A 24,696-nucleotide genomic window follows, 5' to 3' on the forward strand; every position below is an offset into this window, starting at 1 on the left:
ATGGAATTAAATTGGTAATAAATAATAGTGGTGTCCCTGAATATCCCAGAATGTTCATGAACTAAATCACTCATTTCATGAAAATGAAAATACAACATATCAGAATTTGTGGGATGCCACCAAAACAAGGAAAATCTCAAACTAATGAACTCAGCTTCAACCTTAAGAAACTTAAAAGTAAAAGGAAGAAATAAAAAAGAAAAAATAAAAGAAAGTAAGCATATGAAAGGAAATAATAAATATAAAAGTAGAAATTAATAAAATAGAAAACAGGAAAAGCAATCGATAAAAATCAATGAAACCAAATGCTTGTTCTTTGAGATTAATAATTTTGATAAACCTCTAACCAGATTTATCAATGGAAAAGAGAGAAAAGACAAATTACCAGTATTAGGAGTGAGAGAGGTGACATGAAGCAAATATGTATGTAAATATGTTCCTATTATACCATTCTATCTTTATTACACATATTACAAATGTTGTTCTATACCTTGATTTCTTCACTTAAAAATATAATCTTGACAATCACTCAATATTATGCATAAGTTTTTTCCTAAGTTTTTTAAGAAATCAGCTTCATAGAATTTGTTTGTGTGGATATGCTATAGTTTATTAACCAACTTTCTACTGATGGACATTTGGATTATTTGCCATTTTCTATGGCAAATAATGCCACAATGAATAATGTAGTACTTTAGGTATTTAGCAACAGTGGCAGTGTATTTTAATATATGTACTTATTGGAAATTTTTTCAGCTCAAAGGACAAATGCATACATTTTTTTAGACATTGCCAAATTTTCTCTTATAGCTATTGCATTGCCATTTTGCATTCAAATCAATGGATGAGAATACCTACTTCCCAACAGTTTTATCCTCAAAATATATCACCAAACTTTCAGATTTTTACCAATTACATAGGTGAGAAATGATATTGGGGTGTTGTTTAGATTTGCATTTTTCTTTTTATAAACATCTCTCTTCATGGTTAAGGCCCATTCGTTTTCTTCTTCTTGTGTACTATCTGCTTTTATCATTGTACCATTTTTATCAGATTGTTGGTCTTTTTCTTTTTCCCTCCAGTTTCCAGGAGCTCTTTGTATATTATAATGCAGATTGCAGCTATCTTTTCTCAGTTTTTCCTCTTGGTTTTTGACTTTGCCTATAGTATTTTTTCATGTAAAGTCTTAGAAAAAAATTTTATGTAGTTGAACTTATTTCTTTTTCTAGCTTTTGCATCATAGTTTAAGTAATTTTCTCCAAATTATTTGTATTTCTTTTAGTATTTTTATGGGTTTTTTTCTTTTTACTTTTGGATCTTCGGTCTATTTGCAATCATTTTTGTGTACGTATAGACATTTGAATATAATTTTACATTTTTAAATTGTATTTCTCTCTCTTGATTGCCAGTGCCAATATAATTATAATTATTATAATGTTTTAGAATTTGCTTGACTGTCCAGTAGTGCGGCTTTACACTACCCCTCACCCTAGTCCTTTTCTTCTTAGGGTTTCCATGATTATTCTTGCTCAGTCAGTGGGTAGGTGCCCCAGCTCCCTGGTTCTCTGGCAGGGCGATTCTAGGAACTCTTCCACTCCTCTGGAAGTTCCCAGTAAGACTGCACCCAGTTGCCTGCACTGTTACTCTTGTCATTAACACCCGATTTATTAGTGTTTGTTAAAAAAAAATATGTACTTAAAAATATTTTCACAGTTAAGATCATGTTCTAAATATAGATTAAAAAACTTGGGTGATTGGTTTAGATAACAGTACTGATCCTTATTATATACTTGTTTTCCAAAAGCTTTGGCTATATGGGTACCTGTTTTGCTATTTGTTTACAAGAATATGATATCTTAATTGTTTTTTTTTCATAGTTCTATCAGGTATAGAAATGTTTTACTTTTAAATTAAACTTGCTTTGGTTACTAGCAAAATTTAACATCTTTCTAGTTGTGTTTTCTCTTTGGTAAATTATTTATTTTAGTTCTTTTTCTCTTAGCATTTGCAGTATTTCAAGATATTTTTTCAGTTGTCTATTTGATTAAGTACTGTGCATACTTAACCTGTGGACTTTTTTTTTTCCTAACCAATAGATTTTTTCAGTGAAACACAGAGATAATTTTTTCTTAGTTAATAATTAACAAGACGACTGCAGTGTGATCAAATAACAATCAAATATGAGGTATGTGAGAAATAGGTTAAACAGGTTACATTTTTACTAGTAGTGCCTAAGAATAATATAAAAACCTGATTTTCCTCAATCACATTACTTTCCTTTGTGAATGTGATTTCTAAAGAAATGAAACAGTTAAAACTTACAGGATTTATTATTTTCTTGTTCTTTTTGACTGAATCCCTAAATTTGCCCACAAAGCCTCAAGATGTAGGTAAGAAATTTACTTGTATAAATCAGCTAAGGAATGACTAAGTTGGGATAATTTCTATTATTTTAACCTATATTCTTTCAACTTAATTTTTCACTTGTTTTTTCTTCCCCACATCCCTACTAGTTTATATATTCTGATCAGATACCCTGAACTACCCCAGACTTTGTATTTTGGTAGCCACATTACCTAATCTATAGACAGAGACAGTTACCACACCCAGAAAATGGTCACCAGTCTTAATGCCAGTATAGAAAGTGTTTCTGGGAGATATAATTTGGATTTGAAAATACTTGTATTTCTTGCAAATGTGTAGAGTACATAGTTACAGTGGAATGATAAATTTGAGTTGGGATTTTTCTGGAACCTTAAGTTGTTCAACATACCTCTTAACTGGGTAGAAAACACCTTTAGGGCATGTAGGACCCTGCTTCCTCCAACTGTACGGTTTATAAATCTCCCAAGCCTGTACACCCCTTGCCCACAAGTCTATCCAAGGCAGTGTCAGCCTGAAGGAAAAGGTGATTTCATATTTCTTCCCACCAAAAAGGGGGCATTTTTATCTTCATATGATCAGAGGAGGTGTCTCTTTGTAATCCCTTTGACCTGAAAAGAACACCTGTTTGTAACTTGCACAAAGGTGCCGTAAGTGTCACAGTGACCCCAAAGATGAGGACTGTGTCTTATTCAATTTGATACCCTCCACAGTGCCTGCTTGTGAAACCCAGTCACAAGGCTCAAACATGAGTGGTCATTCTTGAGTTTTCCTTCTTTTCCCTTTGTAACAACCTGTTCAAAAATTCTATTTATTTCTGTCTCTATCTTTTACGTCTATGTTTTCCTTTACATTGCCATTATCCTTTCAAAATACATGTCCCATTGGTTTTTAAATAAGACGATTGCAAAAGTCTGATGAGTTTCTTTCTTTTTCCCATCCACCCATTCAGTCTACCATTCATCTATTTGACAAAAAGTACCTGTCACTTTCTATTTATCAGGCACTGCGGGAGATCCCAACATATTAGATAAACTACTACCTGGCTGACATTTCTTGGCACATAGAAATAATCATTTTACATAAACATTTCAATGGCTCTTTATGGCTTCCAACTGAAGCCTGAACTCCCAGCTTTGTATGCAAGACTCTCATAATCTGGACCCAGGTCCTTTTTATATTAGGTTCCATAATCCTTCTTTATGACCCATGTTCTCTTCAAAGTGGACTATTTGACCTTCCCTAAAAACATCTTAGGATTTCTTGCCTTTGTACTTTTACTTACATCATTTTATCCACACAGAAAGATGGGCCTCCTTATTTTTTTTGTTAGTGGAAATCTTGTACATTTTTTCAGATTCAACTCATGTGCCGCTCCTTGTATAATCTATTTCTAATTCTTCACCCAGGGATCATAAAGCATTCCTGTTAGATACTTACCCACATTATTTTAGACTGTCATATACATTTTATTTTTTCATTTTTCTTTTTCTCTTTTTTGAGATGTACTTCTTTTATTAAAAGTTATATTTTGATTATACTATTACAGTTGTCCTGATTTTTCCCCCTTTCCCCCCCTCTACCCAGCACCTCCCTTGCCCTCAGGCAATGCCCCCACCCTTGTTCATGTCCATGGATCATGTGTGTAAGTTCTTTGGCTACTCCGTTTCCTATACTGTACTTTACACCCCCATGGCTATTTTGTAACTATTTATTTGTACTTCTTAATCCCCTCAACTTTCATCCATTCTCCCATACCCCCCACCCATCTCTTTATCTTTAACTTTTGGCATTTTAATTATTATGTGTCTTGAGGTGGGCCTCTTTGCATCCATCTTGTTTGGGACTCTCCATGCTTCCTGGGCTTGTAAGTCTATTTTCTTCACCAAATTAGGGAAATTTTCTTTCACTATTTTTCCAAATAGATTCCCATTTTAAAATTTTTTTTCAATGATAATTTGTAGTCAATATTATTTTGTATTAGTTTTAGATGTACAGCATAATGGGACCAAAAAGTACAAATTGTTAGTTACAAAATAGTCATGAGGATGTAAAGTATACCCTAGGGAATATAGTCAATAATATTGTAATAATTATACATGATGCTAGGTGGGTATTGGAAATATTGGGGGAACACTTTGTAAAGTGTCTGATTATTTAACCACAATGTTGTCATATACATTGTAAACTGGATTATACATAATCATTTTCATGGGTCACTTGCACTGTGAGTGTACCTAGGAACCTGAGGTCCAAAGGAGATGTCTTGGTCATCATTGATTGCCTTATAACATACAGCACACTACTTTGCAAAGGTAAGGACTCCACAAAAGTAGTCTATGTGGACCAATGTAAATGTGCTAGGATTATGCTCATTGGAAAGGAATCAATGATCTGAGACTAGTCCAGAGATCACCTAAATATATGTCTGGCTAGCACTGTAAACTATACTGACTACCACATGCATGGCAGCTCTTGTTTGGCTCTTCTGTAACGTGACATCACCTATCAGTTTACCTTCCTACTATTACTTTTATAGTCAAACATGATAAATACTTAACATGGAAATGTTTGTTGACATTTGTGGCTGGGGAACAGTCAATGGCAACACTGAAGTCTGTTTAGTTTGAGATTAATGCAAGTCAATTCAATTAAATAAATATGTTATGTACATAATGAGCTGTGATTAAGATTCCATATTTGTTTCATATGACTTTTATTCCTTCTTGTTAATTATACAAAATTATTTCTACCTTAGTTCTCTATTTTATACTTTGTATTGATAAATTTAGGTATACTATATAGTTATTTTATTAGAAAAGTGTTAAATACCAGGATATAGAATAACTTAAATATCTTTGTTTTTCAGATGATTTTAGTACTACCCAGAAATTTATAGAGGAGAATGTTGGATATATGTGAGTTTCTCTTAATTCTTTTTGATGATGATGGTGTTTATCCTAATCTTATCTGATGTATTACAGAACTGTTAATGCTTCTCAAAAGTAATTTAATTAAATAGAAACCATATCAAAAAGTAAACATATTGTTAATCATAAAATTCAGATGAGGTCATTGAATTGTCAAGAAGTTGTATTATTTACAGCCTCACACTTGGATAATTTCCAGAGGCTAGTCAACAAGTGGATGTTCCTATGAACATCTGCCGCATATATTGGGCATATATGGAAATTCTGCAGATAACCATTATGTACTCTGTGTGGATTGTTGCAGCACCATCATTGCATTTGCTCAATATATTCAGGAGGCATCTTTCGAGGAAGTAGAAATGTTGGCAAAAACCATGATGGAATACAAGGATCAATGCTTGGCCAACATGACACTCTCTCAGTGTTTAAAAGTACCTGTAAGTAAGTTTTTCGCATTTCCTAAACAAACTAGCTTATTTGTCAACACTAAGAAAATTTTTGGCTTGAAAATCTAGAGAGAGATACTCTGTGCCCCGTGTTTTATTTCACCTGACTTTGGTATTTAGGATAAGGTGGTTTTCTAAGAGAGATGCAATTCTGTATTATGATGCACAAGGGAACTTGACCATGAGCTTGTAGTCCATGCCATATGTATACAGGCACAGGACAGCCAAAAACCTGGGAAAGTGCACAAAAGTACAAAGCTGCTCTCCTTAGCTGCCTCTCTCGATATGTACTCTACTATCGTACCCTCTTTTCTTGGACTTTCCCACATAGGGTCACCGTCTGCATCTCTAGAAAAGTATTACTAAACTCCACTACTAAATACTTTACCAACACACTCACACTCTGTCTTAATCACCTTGGGAGAGGAGGAAAAAACTGTTATGCAAGTGGAATATAAGCAGCAAAGAAAAAGTAAGAGGTTAAAGAGTCTTAGGGTAGGGGAGAGAAACTTTTATGGAGTATAAGATGGTTGTTAAGGGTGTGGGTCAAGATGCTCCACTGCTGATATTGGGAAAATAGCAACCTTTTCCCCAAAAGGTGACTCTCACTGATCATTGTATCAACTCAGTAGGCTGAGAAACTTTACAATGAATGAAAAATGTCTTTTACTTCTCTGTTGTCCAGCACCATGTTTTACTGGAAGCAATATGTGCTATGGAGGGGCTGCCACAAAAGCATAATTTTTCACACTGCTGCAGTAAGGTTGACAATGAAAGAAGGCTCTGTTTCTTCCGTCATAAGAAAGCTGATGTAGGATTTCTGCCACCTCTCCCTACGCTGGATCCTGAAGTGAAATGTCAAGCTTATAAAAATAACAGTGAATCTTTTCTAAGCAAGTAAGTTTCATTTTAATTAAAAATGATGTAATTGAAGAATTATTCTTAGGCTAAAGAATATCTTATATCTATTTCAAAGGAACATAGTGGTGTTCATTGAGCAATTAAATCATTTACTGTTTATTGTGTGTCAGGTTCTGTGTTCAGTATTGAGAATATAAACATGAATAAGGTAAGAAACGTGCTTTCAAGGTCCTTTCATTAACGATGTGTGTTTTCTAATGTGAGAAGCCCTAGAACAGAGAAGTGTGTGCACGGTGACAAACTGCTAGTGGAGGAAATACTGCTTTTCCAAAGAGAAGGTGCAGCTTTTACTGAGGGTAAACCTGAAGTCAATAAATGTTTAGTAAAAACCTGCTTTCAATAGCACAGTAATTGCACAAGGAGAGACTTTTTCTGGAAGCCGGTGTACTCACTGAAATCTAAATCACAAGTTCATAAGAACATAAGTGAGCATGATCCCGGAATCTCAGAGGTGGTGTGTCTAGGTAGCTGTTCTTTAAACGTGGAGGGGAGAGAAGCTGACCATTTGGCAGCATGGAAGGTAAGAACAATAGCCACAGCCCAGTGTTCAGGGTTAGAACTGCAATCTTCACTCACTTCAGAGTTGGCAATTCAGTGGTAAGTCTCCAAAAGACTTCCCCTGGTGACTGAACAACGCTGCCTTATACTGAAGGTTTCCCTAATGGGAAATCTTCCTTCTTTGTACTTTTATTTTCATAACCTGATCTCCTCACCTTTTCCCATCTTTTCCTCTCTTGTCTACCATGCCTTTACTTCTTTCTTGTTCCTCCTTCTCTACTTCTTTTCTTTTATAGTTATATCTATGAAGTTTCCAGAAGGAACCCCTTTGTTTTCGCACCTACACTTCTAAGAGTCACTGCTCTTATTGAGGAGATGACTAAAACGTGTTGTGAAGAACAAGACAAAGCTAACTGCTTTCGAACAAAGGTGGGTATTGCATTTATTTCATGGATAAGGATAAGGAGTCACAGGAGATCCTTATTGAAAATTAAATTATAGCAAAGAGTTGTTTACCATTTATAACCACCCTCTTCTTACTTTTACTGGGTTTCAACCCATTGACCACCTGCTGCTTATCTAAAATCTTATTTCCTGACACCCCACAAAGATAATCACCCATTTCCAAGGTATCTGTCTTCTGGATTTTTCTTCTTTGTAAATTGAAAGAAAACCCTGGTGACTTTCAGGGTAAAATTTGACATTTTATCTTCTATCCTTGGCAGGCTTCTTTTAGCTAACCATAAAAGGGAATCATCCCAGTAAAGATGAAGAAGCTCACAGCATGCTACGTGATTCGCCTTCCCACCAAGTGCAATTCTGTTATCAGAAAGACTGGCTCCATCTTTATAATGTGCCACAAATGTGTATTTTTTTTCTGATACATAAATTTTTTACAGTAAAAATCCCATATATTTTTTTAAATTTATGAGCAAGCTTTGGAATAGTTTGGTTGACATGTAGTTAAGAAATAAGAGAATAGAGGGATTTTGCCCTTGCTTCAACAGAATTTTCTTTCTCTTTCAGGCAATAGCTGTGATACGATATTTAAAAGGATTGTCTTCTTTTCAAAAAAATGTCTGTGGGGCATATGTGAAATTTGGACCACAAGTTTTAAAATCTATGTGAGTTTTATAATACATATGTTGTCTTTCCTTGTATTTTCTTGTCTGTGTTCTATTTTTGTTAAATTGTTGATAACTTTTTATTTATACGCTCCCTAGTTCCTGAGTCTATGTAGATAGCTCAGAACCAGGACTTTTATAGCGGGATGACAAAAGACTTGGGAGGTGAGGAAAGGCCAGAGAGAAAGAAGGCTACGTCCAAGATATTTTTTTGGTTCGCTGGGAATCTGAATTGGTCTGGGAGTTCCAAATGGGAACTGAATCTTCCAAGTGCTTTAATATGTCATGTATATCCATCTTCCACTTTAATGACTAAGAAACAACTCTATATGGATAAATTTTTATCTCACTTGGTCATCCTAGTCAATTAGTAATGGTGCTAGTGTAATTTTTTGAGAAAAATTCTAAGATTTCAAACCGATGAGCAGGAAACAGGTCTGTGATGGATCACCTACGCTGACCATGGGCTCGCAGCAGGAAGTGGTGGTTCTTACAGGTGTGCTGTGCTATGAAAATTATGGAAGAGAGCACACCTCTCAGGCCTTCCCCTCCTCACACAAAGTGATCGTGCAGGTTAAGCAGTACATAAACGGCCTTTTATAAAGACATCTGTGAAAAAACAAGGGTGCCAATTCTTTTTTGCAGCTGCTTATACTGCATCATCAAATTAACTCTCTCTTGTCTTGCTTGCTGTTCAAGTTTTCTTAGTGGTTTATCGATTCTCTTTCCAGATACACTGTTATACTTAGTCAGAAATTCCCCAGGATTGAATTCGAGGAACTTACTTCCCTCCTAGAAGATGTTTCCTCCAAGTACGATGGGTGTTGTGAAGGGGATGCTCTGCAATGCATCCGCGGAAGGGTAAATATTCTCTAAGACCAAGTAAAAATAGTGGCTGTGACAGCCATTTTTTAATTCTGAAGTTGTACGAATGCATGGCCACTCTACCGCAATGAAATAAGAATGTTAACAGATTGCTAAAAAAATAATATAAACATAAACATAGTGAAAGGTAAAATGTTAACAAATAAGTACAAATAAATCTTTGGGATTTTATATATATGGGATTGTTTTTAGATTACTCAGCAGGTTCTATTTCATATGGCTAAATGTCTTTGACATAAAACTTCATAAATTTAGGATTTGTGAACATTTTTATAGAACAGATTAAAGTATTTTTTAATGTTGCAAACTCTCTTTTGGAGGTATTAGAAATCAATAGTAAAGCCCAGAGAATGGTTTGTTACCTTTCTTTTTAAGAGCTGCTTTCTCTGAGTTTCCTCAGATTATTTAGAAATAGTCTATCTGAATAAGTGGACACATTAATTTAAAATAAGGGGGGGTAAATGGTAATAAAAAAATACATTAAAAATAACTTACTCTATTCCTTAAAATTATTCTCTAAGAGTGTATGCTGGTAAGTCCATTGATCTAGTTTAAGTTGTTTATGTACAAAAAGGTAACCAATTTCATTAAATGTTTCCTAACTTCTTAATTGAAATAATACTTTTTTTGTAGTGATGTTTAATTAGTTTTACTTTTTCATATTTACAGTGAAAGAATATGTTAATTAAATAACTTGAATTTTAGGACATGGAGATATGTATATTTTATTTTAGGTAGTGGACAACAGATGTCCCCAAGAATTATTTTGTTCCTAAGCATACTCCAACTAAAAGCAATCTCACTAGCTATTTATTTTTGTATTGTTTGGTTAATGGGGATGTGAGTTTTATAATATAACTTACTGAATTAAGGTATAATGGAAGATTTTTCTATGAAATTTGGAGCTGAGACAAAGGGATCATATTATATTCTTAGTATCTTCTTTGATGTTTTATAGAGAAATATGAGGAGTTAAATTATAGTTTATTAAAAATAGAAATGAATTCCAGACAATAAGATATATGTTGCCTAAAACAGTAATGGCCTTGAGTGAAGTGTGTATATGTATGTTTGCAAAGACTGGGCTCAATGTGGTTAATTGAAAACATGATGCCAACCACCCTTCCACTTCTCACCTCAACCCAGAGCTTCATCCTATTCTTCACCCTCTGTATGCACCAGAATAAAATTCTAGGCAGGAGGAGCAGCTTGAGCAAAGTCACAGAGGCCTGGAATAGCCTGCTGTTTTGATGGAACTCCGTGCAGTTCATGTGAAGCTGGAACAGAGAGTAGGAACAATGTGCAGTCTTATTCTGGAGAGTCCAGAGAAGAAACTAGGGGCCAGATCAGCGTTTAAAAAATTATCCAACTATTGTGTAAATAAGAGAACTTCAGCTTCTATCTTATTCCCACAACTTTATGTGGAGATCAGAATTGGGATGAAGGAATAGACTAAGAGTTTTCATTTTGTACATTATTTAATCATTTGAATGGCTTCAAATTAATAATATCCATTGGAAAATGACAACAATGAGTAAGACAGCTTATGTTTCAGAAGTCTTCATCTGGTAGTTGCTGTAGTGGTTCATTTGTTTACCATTTTTTCTTTTACTTATCAAATATTTATTGAGCTTCTACTATGGCTTGGCAATGCAGTTCCAGGCTAAAAGAGAAGAAATCTAGGATTAATGATATTAAAGTAACATGTCTTGGTGGCCCTCATTGATGAACAGTTAAACTTTTATGGGAAAGAAGCAACACGTAGAATTTAAAATGCCAATATATCAGAGAAGTAAGAGTAAATTATTTAAATGATTAATATTTAACAATATATGTGAATTTATAATAAAGTCTTGTTTTCATAGTTATATCACCTAAAATCTTGAATGATAAAACTTGTTTTAATATGAAATTTCATGTGTATTAAATTATACAAAATACAAATAAATTTTATCTGTCAAAATGAAGCAATTTCAGATGCTATGCTTATGGTTAGCTTTGCCTTCTATTATGAAGGAAAATCCAACCATGACAAAATTGTCAAAATAAATTCATTTCTCATTCCTGGTACAGAGCAAAGTTATGAGCCATATTTGTTCAAAACAAGATTCCATCTCCAGCAAAATTAAAGGGTGTTGTGAAAAGAAAATACCAGAACGTGGCGAGTGCATAATTCACTCAAATAAAGATGACAGACCAAAGGATTTACCTCTAAGAGAAACAAAATTTACTGAAAATAAAAATCTGTGTGAAGAACGAAATGCTGACCAAGATATCTTCATGGCTAAGTAATATAACTATTTTGAAATTTATAAGGCAAACAGAAACTTATGATTTGACTTGTTTTGGTTAATTTGGGTGGAAGAAATGGGAATCATTTAAATCATTGGGTATTACATTATTTTAAAAAATCATGGTTATAGACTATAGTATTTTCACAATTTTCAGAAAATGCAACTCTGTTATTATAGTGATGGCTAACACTTATTGAATACTTGATATGTACCAGACAATGGACTAAATACTTTATATAAATTATCTATTTCAATTTTTACAAGGTCATGTAAAAATGATTTCCCCCAATTTTTCAGATGAACAAACTGAGGTAGAGAGAAACTAGGTAATTTGCTCAAAGTTCACATTTAAAAAAATAAAGTAAACAAAAAAGTAAGGATTTGACCAAACAAGTTCTAAGGCCTAAGGAGTGGCAAGCTTAACTGCCATGCTATGCCACCCCAAAGCTGCTCATGGGATTGTTAGTGGACTTAGAATCAAAGGGACAAGATTTGAGTTCTGGTTGAGTCACTGGGACAAGTTAACTTCTCTGTATTTTAATTAATCAAATATAAAATTTGTGGAATATTCATTCATTCATTCCTTCTTTCATTCATTCAAAGTTCATTGGTAATATAGCATAATCCGGTAACTTTAGTAGGTCAGACAGGGTTCCTGTCCCCAGTAAGCTTTCACCAATAAGAGGTATAATGTGGGGAAAAAACAGACGTATAAGTGAGTGCAAGAAATGTTCTTTTATTTCTTATAACACTATATTCTAAGTAATATGAGGGCAGAGGAGGAAGTGGGCAATTCTACCTGGGGTCCCAGGAAAGGTTTTATTAGGCAGAAGTTCTTGAGGAAATTTTGGTAATCTAGACAGAGGGGGAGGAGTGTGTATCGAAGTACAAATCCACTTGGTGCATGTGTGGTTATGAGGAGGGTATCTGTAGTGAGAAACAGGGCAGTCAGAGGTAAAAACAGATCAGATCATGCAGGCATGCTAAGTAACAAGATGCCACTGAGAGGTTTTCAATAAAGAATAAAGAAGGGCAAAATCACTTTTGTTTTTTAGAAACTTCATCTGGAATGAATCCCAGTTTGGGGCTTAGGTAGTTGAGTAATTTTAGTAATTAGGTAGTTTTAATTTAGTAATTAAGTAGTTTAGTAATTAAGTAGTTTTCAGATTCAATGTAATGGGAAGCATTGGTAAAGAAGCAGGTTTTGGGGATAAGAGAGTATGTTTGGATATATGCATATGGACTTTGGGATCCCTGTAGAATAACTAGCTGGGACTGGAACAAGACAATTTTATATGAAAACCTAAAGCTCGGGAAAGAGGCCTGGGCTAAATAAAGATAAGGTTATTCAATGTTTGCCAAACTTTAAGTGCTTCTTACCTACTAACAAACTTAATTTTCAAAACAACTCTCTGAGGTTAGAACACTTTTATTATTCTCATTTTACAAGAAAGAAAACTGAAGCACAGAGGTTAAGCAACTTGCTCCAAAGTGACATAGCTAATACACGTGTGGTAGAGCCAGGGTTCAGATGGAAGCAGCCTGACTCCAGACTGCTGTTCTTACAACCGCTGTGATCTATTGTTTCTTACACAGCACGGCACAAAGTCAAATTAAAGTAAACCAATTGACAGATGTAATGCATTTCACTTGAGACTGGCACATGTGCCTACTAAATGAAAGCCATCTTTATCATCATCATCTTCATCATCATCATCATCATTACAACATAGGTAGTATTTCAAATGGGGGGAGAAATGATAGAGCAAACAATGAAACAGTTTTAAGGTGCAGTCTTTCTGGATGTGAATGTTTGACACAGGACTTCAATGGATCTAGCAAGCAAGGGTAGGCTTCCAGAGGTTTTTGATTGTAACATTTTGGTGGCATGTTTTTAGGTGTAATTTTATTCTTGGAGAAAGGTCCATGGCTTAGTTCAGATATTAAGAACAGCTCTTCATTCTCTGAAGACTACCCATCCCTGATTTTGTAAGTAGGAATATATCCCACAAGTGGGACTGAGAAGGCAGATAAGGAAGTAGGAGAGACAAGGTCAGCAAAACCAAGATTGATTAAGATATTAAAGGCTGCAAAACAGATTAAAAAGAGTTCCCAGACTTCAAAAATTCTTGTGAAGTATTGCTCTCACAAAACATGGAAGACCATTTTAATTTATCTTAAATGGATAAGATTCTATTATGAAGAAGGTTGTAAATGTGCAGCCAAGATATTTAGAGAAGATACTCCTCTCTTGAGAAGAGAGTTGTATAGTTTAAAAAAGAATGAAGTAGGCATCACATGGAACCTAAGTTCAAATTCTATACTTCCTTTAACAGCAAGGTGCTTAACTGGTCAGAGATTTAGTTTCCTCAGCTATAAAATAGTACTTATCTTGAAGACTCAGTAAATGCAAGTGAGAAAGTGTTTAAAGAGGCCAGAAAGCATATCTTATTTCTGTCAACCAAAGGCTGATTCAGTGCCTAGTACCTACTAAGGGCTTGCTAAGTGCTAGGATCTTTGCTTTCCCTTTCCCACTTTCTCCCCAGATCACACCACCTAGACCCTTGGGGCCTCTCACCGAGGCCATGGAAACCACTGCCAATAATTTAGAGCTGCAGGGCTGACGACTCCCATATTTGAGAAGTGTCAGGATGAAGTGATGGACAAAGGCTGCTTCACAGTCTCTCACCAAGGCAGCACTGGGAGTGAGGAGAAAGTCCTATTTTCATCATCTCAAGTTGAAAGTCTGAACGCATTTTCCAGCAGAACTATACTCGATATGTATTTTCTAAAGTATTGGTGGTATGATATACTAATTTTGATGCTTATGGATTAAACTGTCTTAATAATTAATTCAAAATGAACGGAACTAGCAAGCAGAACAGAGACAGACTGATAGGTAGAGAGCAGGCTGGTAGTTCTCTTGGGGGGGCTGTTTAGAGGGTGGAGGGATCAGGCAAAAAGGAAAAAGGCCTCATGAACACAGACAACAGTTTGGTGATTACAGGTGGGAGGGGAGATAAGGGGGATCAAGTAAATTTAAAACATAAAATTAATAAACATATTTAAAATGGAATAATATAAAACTGCAAAAAAATTTTTTAATCAAGCATTCAGTCTAATAACTCTGTGTCTAGAAGGGCCATTTCATATTATAAAGACACCAGTTACAGCTGGTCCAACTCAAGTTACTGCTCCATCAGCCTGAAAAATCCTTTACTGCCAAAACAGAATAGTTAATTCTAATTAAGCCTAACAATTCTATCCTCTAAGTAAAAGCATTGTTAGTTTAAAACATAATTTAAACTTAAATGTTAGACCCAAAGCCATAAAAATCATAGAAGAAAACATAGGCAGCAAAATCTTGGACATTGCTCATAGCAATGTTTTACGGATATATCTGCCCGAGCAAGGGAAACAAAAGAAAAAATAAACAAATGGGACTACATCAAACTAAAAAGTTTTTGCACAGCGAAGGAAACCATCAACAAAATCAAAAACCCATAGAATGAGAGAACAGGTTAATATGCAAAATTTATGAAGAACTAACAAAACTCAACACCAAAAACCAAACCAAACCAAAACAAAACAAAACAAAAATCAAATGACCCAGTTAAAAAATGGGCAAAGGACTCGAATAGACACTTCTCCAAAGAGGCCAATAGACATATGAAAAGATGCCCAACATCACTAATCATCAGCTAAACACAAATTAAAACCACAGTGACATATGACATCATACTTCAATGTTAGAGTGTTTGTCATCAATAAATCAACACACAACAAGTGTTGACAAGGATGTGGAGAAAGGGGAACCCTTTTGCACTGTTGGTGGGAATGCAGACTGGTGCAGCTACTGTGGGAAGCAGTACGGAGATCACTCAAAAAATCAAAAATGGATCTGCTTTTTGATCCAGCCATCCCACTTCTGGGAATATATCCGAAGAAACCCAAAACACTAATTCAAAAGAACACAAGCACCTCTATGTTCATTGCAGCGTTATTTACAACCGCTAAGATAGGAAGCAGCCCAAGTGTCCATTAATAGATGAGTGGATAAAACAACTATGGGACATTACATTATGGAATACCACTTGGCCATAAAAATTAGAAAGTTAAAAAAGAAAAAGGAAGTTTTACCCATTGTGACTGTATGGATGGACCTAAAGAACATTATGCTAAGTGAAATAAGCCAGTCATAGAAATATAAATACCATATGATATCACTCTCATGTGGGATCTAATGAACAAACTTAACTAACAAGGAAAATGGGGGCAGACTCATAGAGAGCAGGGTGACAGCTAAGAGTGGAGTGTAGAGGGTGAAGGGATTGAGCAAAAAGGAAAAAAGACTCATGGACCACATTGTGGTGGTTGTCGGGGGACAGGGGAGTATAAGGGGACTAAATGGTAATGGAAAAAAATAAACTTTCAGAAACAACAACAAAGAGAGAGAGAGAGAGTGAATCTAGGTAAAATGATTGCTGATAGTCAAAATGCCCTTGTGAAGTCACTCCCTGGCCACACTGAAGAGGAACACCATCTGAGAGCAGATTCAGTATTAGATCTGACTACACTAAAAGACAGCAGGATTTCGTGTTTTGCTTTCTCTAAATTCTAATATACACAATATTTTACCCCTCACAGGTTTCTTTATGAACGCTCAAGGAGACATCCAGAACTGTCTACACCACAGCTCTTAAGAATTGCTAGCGTGTACGATGACCTTCTGAAAGAGTGTTGCAATGCAGAAAACCCTCCAGACTGCTACAGTAATGCGGTAGGTTCCATCAAACAAACAAATCAAAACAACAAATACTTAAAAAGTGATATGAAAGTTTTACTTTAGTCTAAGGGGTAGAAAATGTGATTGGCCAACCTGAGTTTACTTTAAATTCAGTGCAAGCTGACCACTGGGAAGACCAAAATCATTAGTTTGAGTTATGCATTAAGTTTTGAACTACTAATTCTGTGTTGTTGATGCAAAAAACTCTTCTCATTAAATATTTTATGTTTATATTTTTATTTATGTACTCTGTATTTTATTGAGCCGTACTAGATATTTTTATGGCTGTAAAAGTAATACATGATTATTAAAGATGATTAGGAAAGTGCCAAAAGTTACAAAGAAAAAAATAAAAATTTTCTGATTCTGTCACCAAGAAATAGCTATAATTAACATTTTCTTTAATCTCTTTAATAAAAATATGCATATACAGGATGGGGAAAAAGTAGGTTTACAGTTGTTTATATAGATAAAAATACAAGAATAAGCTCCATATTTTGTGTGCTCACAACTGTAAATCTACTTCTGCCCCACCCTGTATATGGGTGCGTTTAAAAATAAGACTGGAATATTAGTTCTTAAGGAATTTTTGGACACATTTTTATTTAGTGTCATAAAAAACTTTATGTTATTAAATGGACATCAAAATGTACTTTATTTTAAATAGTAGTGTCCCATTATAATAATTGATGTAGCTGCTTTCCTATTGTGTTCAGCTTTCTGGATGTTAAATTAAATTGTTTTTAACTTTATAAGTGACCCTGAAATATCTCTCCACTCATTTTTGTTTATTTTTATTCTTTATTTATATTTCTTTTTTATTGTGGACACTGTTACAGATGTCCCCAGCCCCTCCTTTGCCAGCCTCGACCCGGTCCTAAACCCCTTTCCCTCTGGCGATCACTATCCTGTTGTCTGTGTCTATGGGTTATGCATATATGTTCTTTGGCTAATCCCTTTTATTATTAGTTATTTTTAAGGTAGGTTATTACAAGGAAAAATATTAGGTCAAAATATAGACTTTAAAAAAATTAACACAATTGCCTAGTTAATTTTCAGAAAGATTTTACCAGCATATAGTCCTACAACAATGCTTGCAAATGCTCATTTTACTTTCACCTTCACCAAACATGGCACATGAAAATTAACTTTGCTAGATTTACATGTAAAAAACAGTGAGCACGTTTTAAGCATATATTTACTTGATTTTTTAAATGAAAGTAAGCTTTTCTCATGTAACTTTAGCTATAGTAGTTATGTTTTCTATAAATAATTTGTTCATGTCTGTTACCCATTTTCATATTGTAATTGGTGTTTTTAATATCAATTTATATGGATCCCTATGTAATATAGAAATTATTTATGATTTCTGATTTTTCATTCATTTGATATGTGCTGCTTTTGATTTATTAAAAGAATTTCTTCCACTAGCCGTGAAAGGCAGTTTACATCCATTCTTATTTGAACAATGAAGTGAGAAGACATGAGTTTCGGCAGGGCTCTGCCACTGTTGTAATGAGGAGGTCTTTCTCTGATCTTTAAATTAATCATGTTGCTATAGTTTGGTGTGTTTTTTTTCCCCACGGAGACACAATTTGTCCCACAGCATCCATTCCCTGGTGAGTGGTTTTCTACCTGGTGTTCATTCAGTAAGTGTCTAATTTTATGTCTCATGAGAGACAGTTTGTCAAATATTGGAAGACAATTATTGGAAGTTTTAATTTCCAATTCTAAATGATGAAAAGAAGGTCTAAAATAAAGATAATTGATATTTAAAATATTCTGCAGCAATACTTACTAGCTGGGTCATTCTAGGCAAGTCACTACTTTACAAAACCAGTTTCCTTTATGTAAAAACAGAGGCAACAGCTGCTCTGGCCACTTCAAGGTGAGAATTGAGTATAATCATTGTCACCATAAGATTTGAATTTGTACTTTGTAAACTGGAACTCTAAAAAAAAAGTACAAAATAATGATGAAAAATGTGAACTTTCATATTTAAGTAAAAAACATATCTAACTATAACCATAATTGATAAAATTCAAATTTTGATACACACATAAAAAGAAAACTACCCTCAATTTAGTGAGTAATGTATGGTAATGATAGTCTGAAAATATTGTATAAATAAAGAAGTTCTTTGACAAGTCAACATGAAGTTTATGATTAAATTTTGGATAAAATATTAATAAATATGATTGTTCTTATTTTCAGGAAAACAAATTCAATGAGACAACTGAGAAAAGCCTCCAGATAGTACAACGAGAATGTGAACTTTTCCAGAACTTGGGGAAGGATGACCTGAAATACCAGTAAGTTGTCTGTACTATTAGGGTAACACTTTTGACCAGGAAGAAATAAAGAGAGCCACCACATGTCAATATTTTAGCTCAGTCTTTCAGTTATGGTGAATTCATAAACGCAGGGAAAGAATAAAACCAAAAAAGTCAAGAATGTACATTGAGCTGTCACGTTAAGCCTTTGACAGGAAGGAGAATAGAAATGAAAGAAATACAGGATCTTGGACAAGTTGACTCTATAATGTTTTATTTTTTGTTTGGACTTGCCTTCTTCACTCTCAACCTAGAATTTCTGGATTCTTCCTCATTTGGGGTTGGGGTGGGGTGAAGCAAACTTTAGGTTGTTACAATTTCCCATGGAAAGGAAGGTTTGTCCAGGATTTAAGCCCATCTTACTGAGTTTATCAAAATAATTCTGGATTTGCTTAACACTTGTATATTTATTTTTTAGTGAGCATTCATGAATAATATGCAGTTTATACTAGATTTTCTTAATTAATTACCATACTAACATATGTTGAAACCAAACATCTTTAAATCAAAATGAAATAAAACACAATTTAAAAAGTATGATTTCACTTAGCATAATATTCTCCAGTTCCATCCGTGTTGTCATAAAAGGTAGGAGTTCCTTCTTTCTTTCTGCTGCATAGTACTCCATTGTGTAAATGTACCACAGTTTTTTGATCCACTCATTTACTGCTGGGCACTTACACTGTTTCCAGCACTTGACTATTGTAAATAGTACCGCTATGAATACAGGGATGCATAAGAAAAATAAGGAATGAAGCCAGATGGTGAAAGAAAAATACCATATGATCTCACTTTTAAGAGGAATCTAATGAACAAAATAAACTAATGAATAAAATAGAACCTCAGGCATGAAAACATGGAAGAGACTGAAAGTGACCAGAGGGGAGGGGGATAATGGGAAAGAAGGGGAAAGGACTAGAAAAAGAACATGTATGAATGACCCGTGGACATGGACAACAGAGTGGGGATTGACTGTGGGAGCGGGGGGTGGGATGGGAGAAGGAAGGCTAAGGGGGAAAAATTGGGACAACTGTAATAGAATGAAAATTAAAAACTAATACAAAATAAAATGTTTTAATAAGGAAAAATAAAATTGCTAATAGAGCTGTACAAAAATTTAAAAATACAAAATATGATTTCATTACGTTTGCAATCTGGCTGTTTGCTTTGCAGTCGCTCAGCCTATTAAAGATCTTAGTTTCCTTCATTTCAGATTATCTTTTTCCAACAAATATTTATTAAATTTTTTCTTTAAAATATTTTTTACCTATTTCAAGCAGAATTTTACATACTAGCCAATGTATTTGCTGCCAAGGAGCTCCTAATCTCACAGTTAAAACAGGACGGGCAAATCTGAGATTTTTTGAAGTCACTATGAAATTAGAGAGAAGCCAAAATACTGAGATCTAGGAGGCAAGGTGCAGGAAAACAGGGAGCAAAGAGAGAGTTCTCTCCCTTTTTATGAGAGAGCTGAGGTTCACATTGTGCTTACATTCATTGTTTGTAGCCTTGGAGGGTTAGGGTTTCATGTAGCTAGACAAGGGGAAATGGGTATCTCCTTCATTCAGAACCGAACTGACAAATGTCCTTTCAGCTACCTTATCAAATTCACAAAGATAGCTCCTCAGCTCTCCACTGATGAACTGACCTTTCTTGGTGAGGAAATGGTGACAGCTTTGACCACCTGCTGCACACTGAGTGAAGAGTTTGCCTGTGTTGATAATTTGGTGAGCATGGACCATGCACCTGACTATGATATGTGTATTTCCTTATTGCTGTATAGCAATTATCTGTCTTCCTCCCTTCATTGCTTTCAGTACTGTTAAGCAAGGAATGTCAAGTTTTCTTTTTGGCTCACTGAATCAAAACCTTAATGAGCAAAAGAGAATGTCTTAAATATTTTCTTGGGATTCTCCAAATCACCATTCTTTTTTATTCTTATTCATATTAGAAGTAATTTGTTAGGGTAAATGTTTTAGGAATCATAATAATGTTTCAGAGTAATATGGGAAACTTGATAATTTTAAGTAACATTACAAATTGTCCCTCCTGCCCCACCAGGTCAGTAAGGGAGTTGCTGCTTCCCCTCACCCCCCACCCTACCGCCCACCCACAAATGCAAGTTGACTGTATTTCTTTAGAGCTGGGGTGAGCAGTGCCCCAGGAGATATCCCAGGAAAGGAATAAGTCTAAGGGCCATAGTGCTTGGCTGTCACTTTGATTTAGCTGTTTGCAGTGAACAATTAAAATTTGTGTATATGGTACACAAATTATCTGTCTTCCTTTCTTCATTGACAAGAACTTGACAAGACAAGAAATTGATCTCCAGGCATTAAAATTGCTAAAGCTTGCAATTTTGTTTTGTGTAATGCCATTTGGGATGGCAGCTTCTACTTTTCTTTGTACATAGTGCTGCGTTATGAGTGCATGGTTTTTTTTTCTGAGTGAAGTTAGCAGTGAACTTAGAACAATTTAACCCTATTTCGAAGCTCCATTCCAGTTTTGAAATCCTATCTGAGTTCCAACTTTCATTGGTACAGGTGGATTTAGTTGTTGGAGAGATATGTGGAGTAAACGAAAATCGAAACATCAACCCTGCTGTGGATCACTGTTGCAAAACCAACTTTGCTTTCCGAAGGCCCTGCTTTGAGGCCTTGGAAGCTGATAATATGTATGTGCCTCCATCCGCCTCCCAAGGTTTACTTACCATTGACACAAACCTGTGCCAGGCTCATAATGAGGAGCTCCAGAGAAGGAAAGACAGGTAGGTACCAGCATTCTCTTCCATTCATCTTTTTATTTAGCTTGAAGACACACTATGTATTGATGAGATGGTTTATGGTAATGGATGTGTGATTTTGGTGTCACAATCATGTTTCCTCCATCAAATTGTCCTATCTCTCTAATTAAAAAGCATCAAAAAATACCAGAGCATATTGATTGGCTTGTTTATACCGTCAAAACCTAGCTAGGCTTTTCCTTTGCTAAGGACATGGAGTGTCCAGTAGACTGTGATTTGAAAAGGTGAACTAGGTTAGCCAGCAGAAAGGCTCATAGGTAGGATTATAATAAATCAGATTTTCTTGAGAGAATATCTTAGATGCTTGCCCTGAAAATCTCACTTAGTGTTTGAAAAAAGGAGGGGCCCCAAAGAGACAGGAATTTTATTTTTATTTTCTTAGATAATACTATAAATGTCAAGAAATAAGACCTATTTTTTAGTTTTAGGTAATGTCTGTATCAAGTGGAATGGAAATAAATTTTTGAGACAGGTCAAATGTAGTCACATTTTCTACAATAGTGTGATAACGAAGACCTAATATATGTTCATATTTTTATACCATCTTGTCTGTTGCTACATAAATCTATACAGAATATTACCATGGAAATCCATCCCATAAGTTTAATAGGAAAATTCCAGCAGACCCTTTCAAAAGTGGAATATTTTAACTTTTTATTTTAACCGTCCCAAATAGAGACCCTCTCCCCTCGAGGTACATGATACTGTAACAAGCATTTTGGAGAAAAAGAGCTTAAGAAAGAAATCTTTAATTAATTCTAACTGACATCTTTGGGTCACAGGTTTCTTGTTAACTTAGTGAAGCTAAAACCTGGCCTTACAGATGAGACGCTGCGGTCATTGCTTACAGATTTCACTAATCTAGTGGACAAATGCTGCAAAGCAGAGGGGCCTGAAGCGTGCTTTAATAAAGAGGTACTTATATTCTTTTCCACTGAAATTCTACAGGTATTTCTGGTCAAATCAAATACAACCTAAGAAGATCCTGCTTCTTCCCTGCAATGTCTCTGAGGCCAATGTTTGAGAGCACAGTGGCCAAAAGCTAATATGCAGCCTGTCTCTGATAAGGTTTTGGTGCCGTGTCCTTGGTGACAACATGATGTAAGAAAAGACATCAGGAAAACCTGGGTTCTGATGCCACCAGTCCTGGCCATTAACTTAAATTGAACCTCAGTTCACTATCTGAGGATGAGAATGGTGATCATTTTTCCTGAATTATACCACTGGTCTTTTTCTATTTTGAATCACCTATTATCTTAATATAACATAGTCAAACTGACTTGGGAAGGAAATTAACCAGCAGCAAAGGAAGAGAAAAAGGAAGGGCATTAGTATGTGAAGCCTCTTAGAGGGTGACTGGGGAGCTGTCTCACCTTCCTGGGCCTTGTCCCAGTGTCCCTAAGTTGAGAATATGGTATTTATATGCGAAGTGAAGAAGCGGCAGGTCAGGGTAGAGAGAGGACAAGGGAAGAAAGGACATGTGTCCTGCATGTTCTCACTCCAGTGACTGGAGTCAGTGACACACACTGTAGTGTTCCAGGACCCTCGGGTACCCATGAACGCCAGCCCCAGTGGATGGCTCCTTCAAAGCTCCTCTTCACCATTTTCCAACATCCTTGCTCACATCTTTGTTCCGAGCAACACCCACTCTACTCCAGATTCCCTCACAATTGTGCACACATATGTACTCTGTGCACACACGATACTTCATGCACACTCACATGCATGCACACTCACACATGGTTTTCATCCTGGTTGAGACCCCTCTATTTTCCAACTGAGTGCTTAGTCTGTGAGAATTATTTTTTGGAACAAATCATTAGTTTTTTAAAAATATGTTTAATGTAATTAGAGGCATTAATCAATATCTACCATCTACCTGAATGACTGTGTCCCTCAGGCTGTGTAAAGGGAAGGATGAATTCATTGGCAGTTCCTAAAAGGCTTAGGGTGTCTGAACTCAGGTTCACTTGAAGAAAGAGTGTTCCCAGTCTCCCTGTACAATATGTGAGTAGTTTAATTTTTCTTTCCAAAGGTCAAGGCAACATGCAGCTCTAAATTTAAATAATGTCTTAAATTTTAATTCCTGTATGTTTTTATTTATTTATTTATTTATTTATTTACTTATTTATTTATTAATTAAATGTTTCCATCTCAGGGTCCAGAACTGGCAGCCAAAAGCCAGGCTTCTTGAAAAACATAAAGTAAAAACCACCAAAGGTAATACTTTCTATCTCAATCAAATGCCAAATATATTTGTAGTTTCTTGGTTGCCCTGGCTTTTCCCCCCTCACGCTTCAATGCCTAGTTCTAGTTCATCCCACATGTCCTGTACCTAACAGACCCCGATAATGGCCGTGTAACGTTTTTCTGGGCCTCTACCACTCCCTATGGGCTGGCACTGCTGCTTTTCAGCCGGTACCTCTTACTGCTCAAGCAGTTTTCTAAATCGCCTAAAGACGCGCACTGCTCTGCCTCTCTGCTATTGCACCCAGCTCTCGGAACCAGGAAGGGGAAGCAATCGAATGTCTGAATGTGGACAGAGGAAGGGTTGGGATGACAGACAGGCCTCAGTAAACCTGTTCCAGGAGCTTTGCTGCAGCATCTCCATAAACAAAAAGCAATGTTTGCGATTTCAAAAAGAAATACAAAGGATGCCCTTTCTTCTGCAGTTTAGGTAAGAATCATGCACATACTTTAGGAACAAAACATTGTGTAAATATAGCAATGATGTTCAATGCCTGGGAAGAGGGTCCTGGATCACCACAGAGAGTAGGTTCATACTTACAAGAGGCCAAACTATTTTTTATAAACATGAAAGCTATACCACCCAAGCTATAACATTTCCCATTCTTTTGCTACATGAGATACTATTTTTTTCTTCCCAGGTTGTGGAGAATAAAGAAAAAGACCAACTTACCTACTTCCAGCTGTCCTGTGGTGAATTTCATTTTCTGAGATGAACACAGTAAAGAGTCCGCTGGCAACTTCACCTGAAATCCTGTTATTGCAGCAAGCAATAAACAACAAAATTATAAAGCTAATTCTCAAAGACTGATTTTATGTGTCAAACTGATAACAAAATTAAACAACCAAGATTTATTTAGGCCATCAGCATCTCTTGCTCACTGGCTAAATTACTCCATGGAAGGCAGGACTCCAAATAGCAATTGTGTGGGCAGAATCCTCACAGAGCCCGTTCTTGCTGCTACTGAGAAGGGAAAGGGAAGTTGAGGGCACCCAGCAGTGCTGTCACTGCTACTACCACCACTGTCACTAGCAAGCACTGAATGTTTT

The 24,696-nt window shown here is 35.6% G+C and overlaps 1 protein-coding gene across 1 annotated transcript; it reads left to right on the top strand.

Annotated features, from left to right (window-relative positions):
• The first annotated feature begins 2,281 nt into the window (after positions 1 to 2,281).
• AFM (afamin) lies at positions 2,282 to 24,522 on the top strand. The gene is made up of 15 exons (XM_054589817.1): positions 2,282 to 2,390; positions 5,252 to 5,300; positions 5,617 to 5,749; positions 6,444 to 6,655; positions 7,474 to 7,606; positions 8,204 to 8,301; positions 9,033 to 9,162; positions 11,260 to 11,474; positions 16,128 to 16,260; positions 18,481 to 18,578; positions 20,194 to 20,326; positions 21,140 to 21,363; positions 22,182 to 22,314; positions 23,558 to 23,619; positions 24,288 to 24,522. The coding sequence occupies exons 1-14, from the start codon at positions 2,303 to 2,305 to the stop codon at positions 23,591 to 23,593; spliced, it is 1,815 nt and encodes a 604-aa protein (XP_054445792.1). The 5' UTR covers positions 2,282 to 2,302; the 3' UTR covers positions 23,594 to 23,619; positions 24,288 to 24,522.
• Positions 24,523 to 24,696: the final 174 nt, after the last annotated feature.

Source organism: Pteronotus mesoamericanus, unplaced genomic scaffold, assembly GCF_021234165.1.
Source record: "Pteronotus mesoamericanus isolate MK-2021 breed Mesoamerican mustached bat unplaced genomic scaffold, CSHL_Meso_final contig_130, whole genome shotgun sequence".
In the NCBI taxonomy this organism is placed as follows: Eukaryota; Metazoa; Chordata; class Mammalia; order Chiroptera; family Mormoopidae; genus Pteronotus; species Pteronotus mesoamericanus.

Coding starts and splice junctions, on each gene's coding strand:
- AFM (XM_054589817.1), top strand. CDS start 2,303: ATGAAACAGTTAAAACTTACAGGATTTATTATTTTCTTGTTCTTTTTG. Junction 5,301..5,616: donor GAGGAGAATGTTGGATATAT/GTGAGTTTCTCT, acceptor GGATTGTTGCAG/CACCATCATTGCATTTGCTC. Junction 16,261..18,480: donor CAGACTGCTACAGTAATGCG/GTAGGTTCCATC, acceptor TCTTATTTTCAG/GAAAACAAATTCAATGAGAC.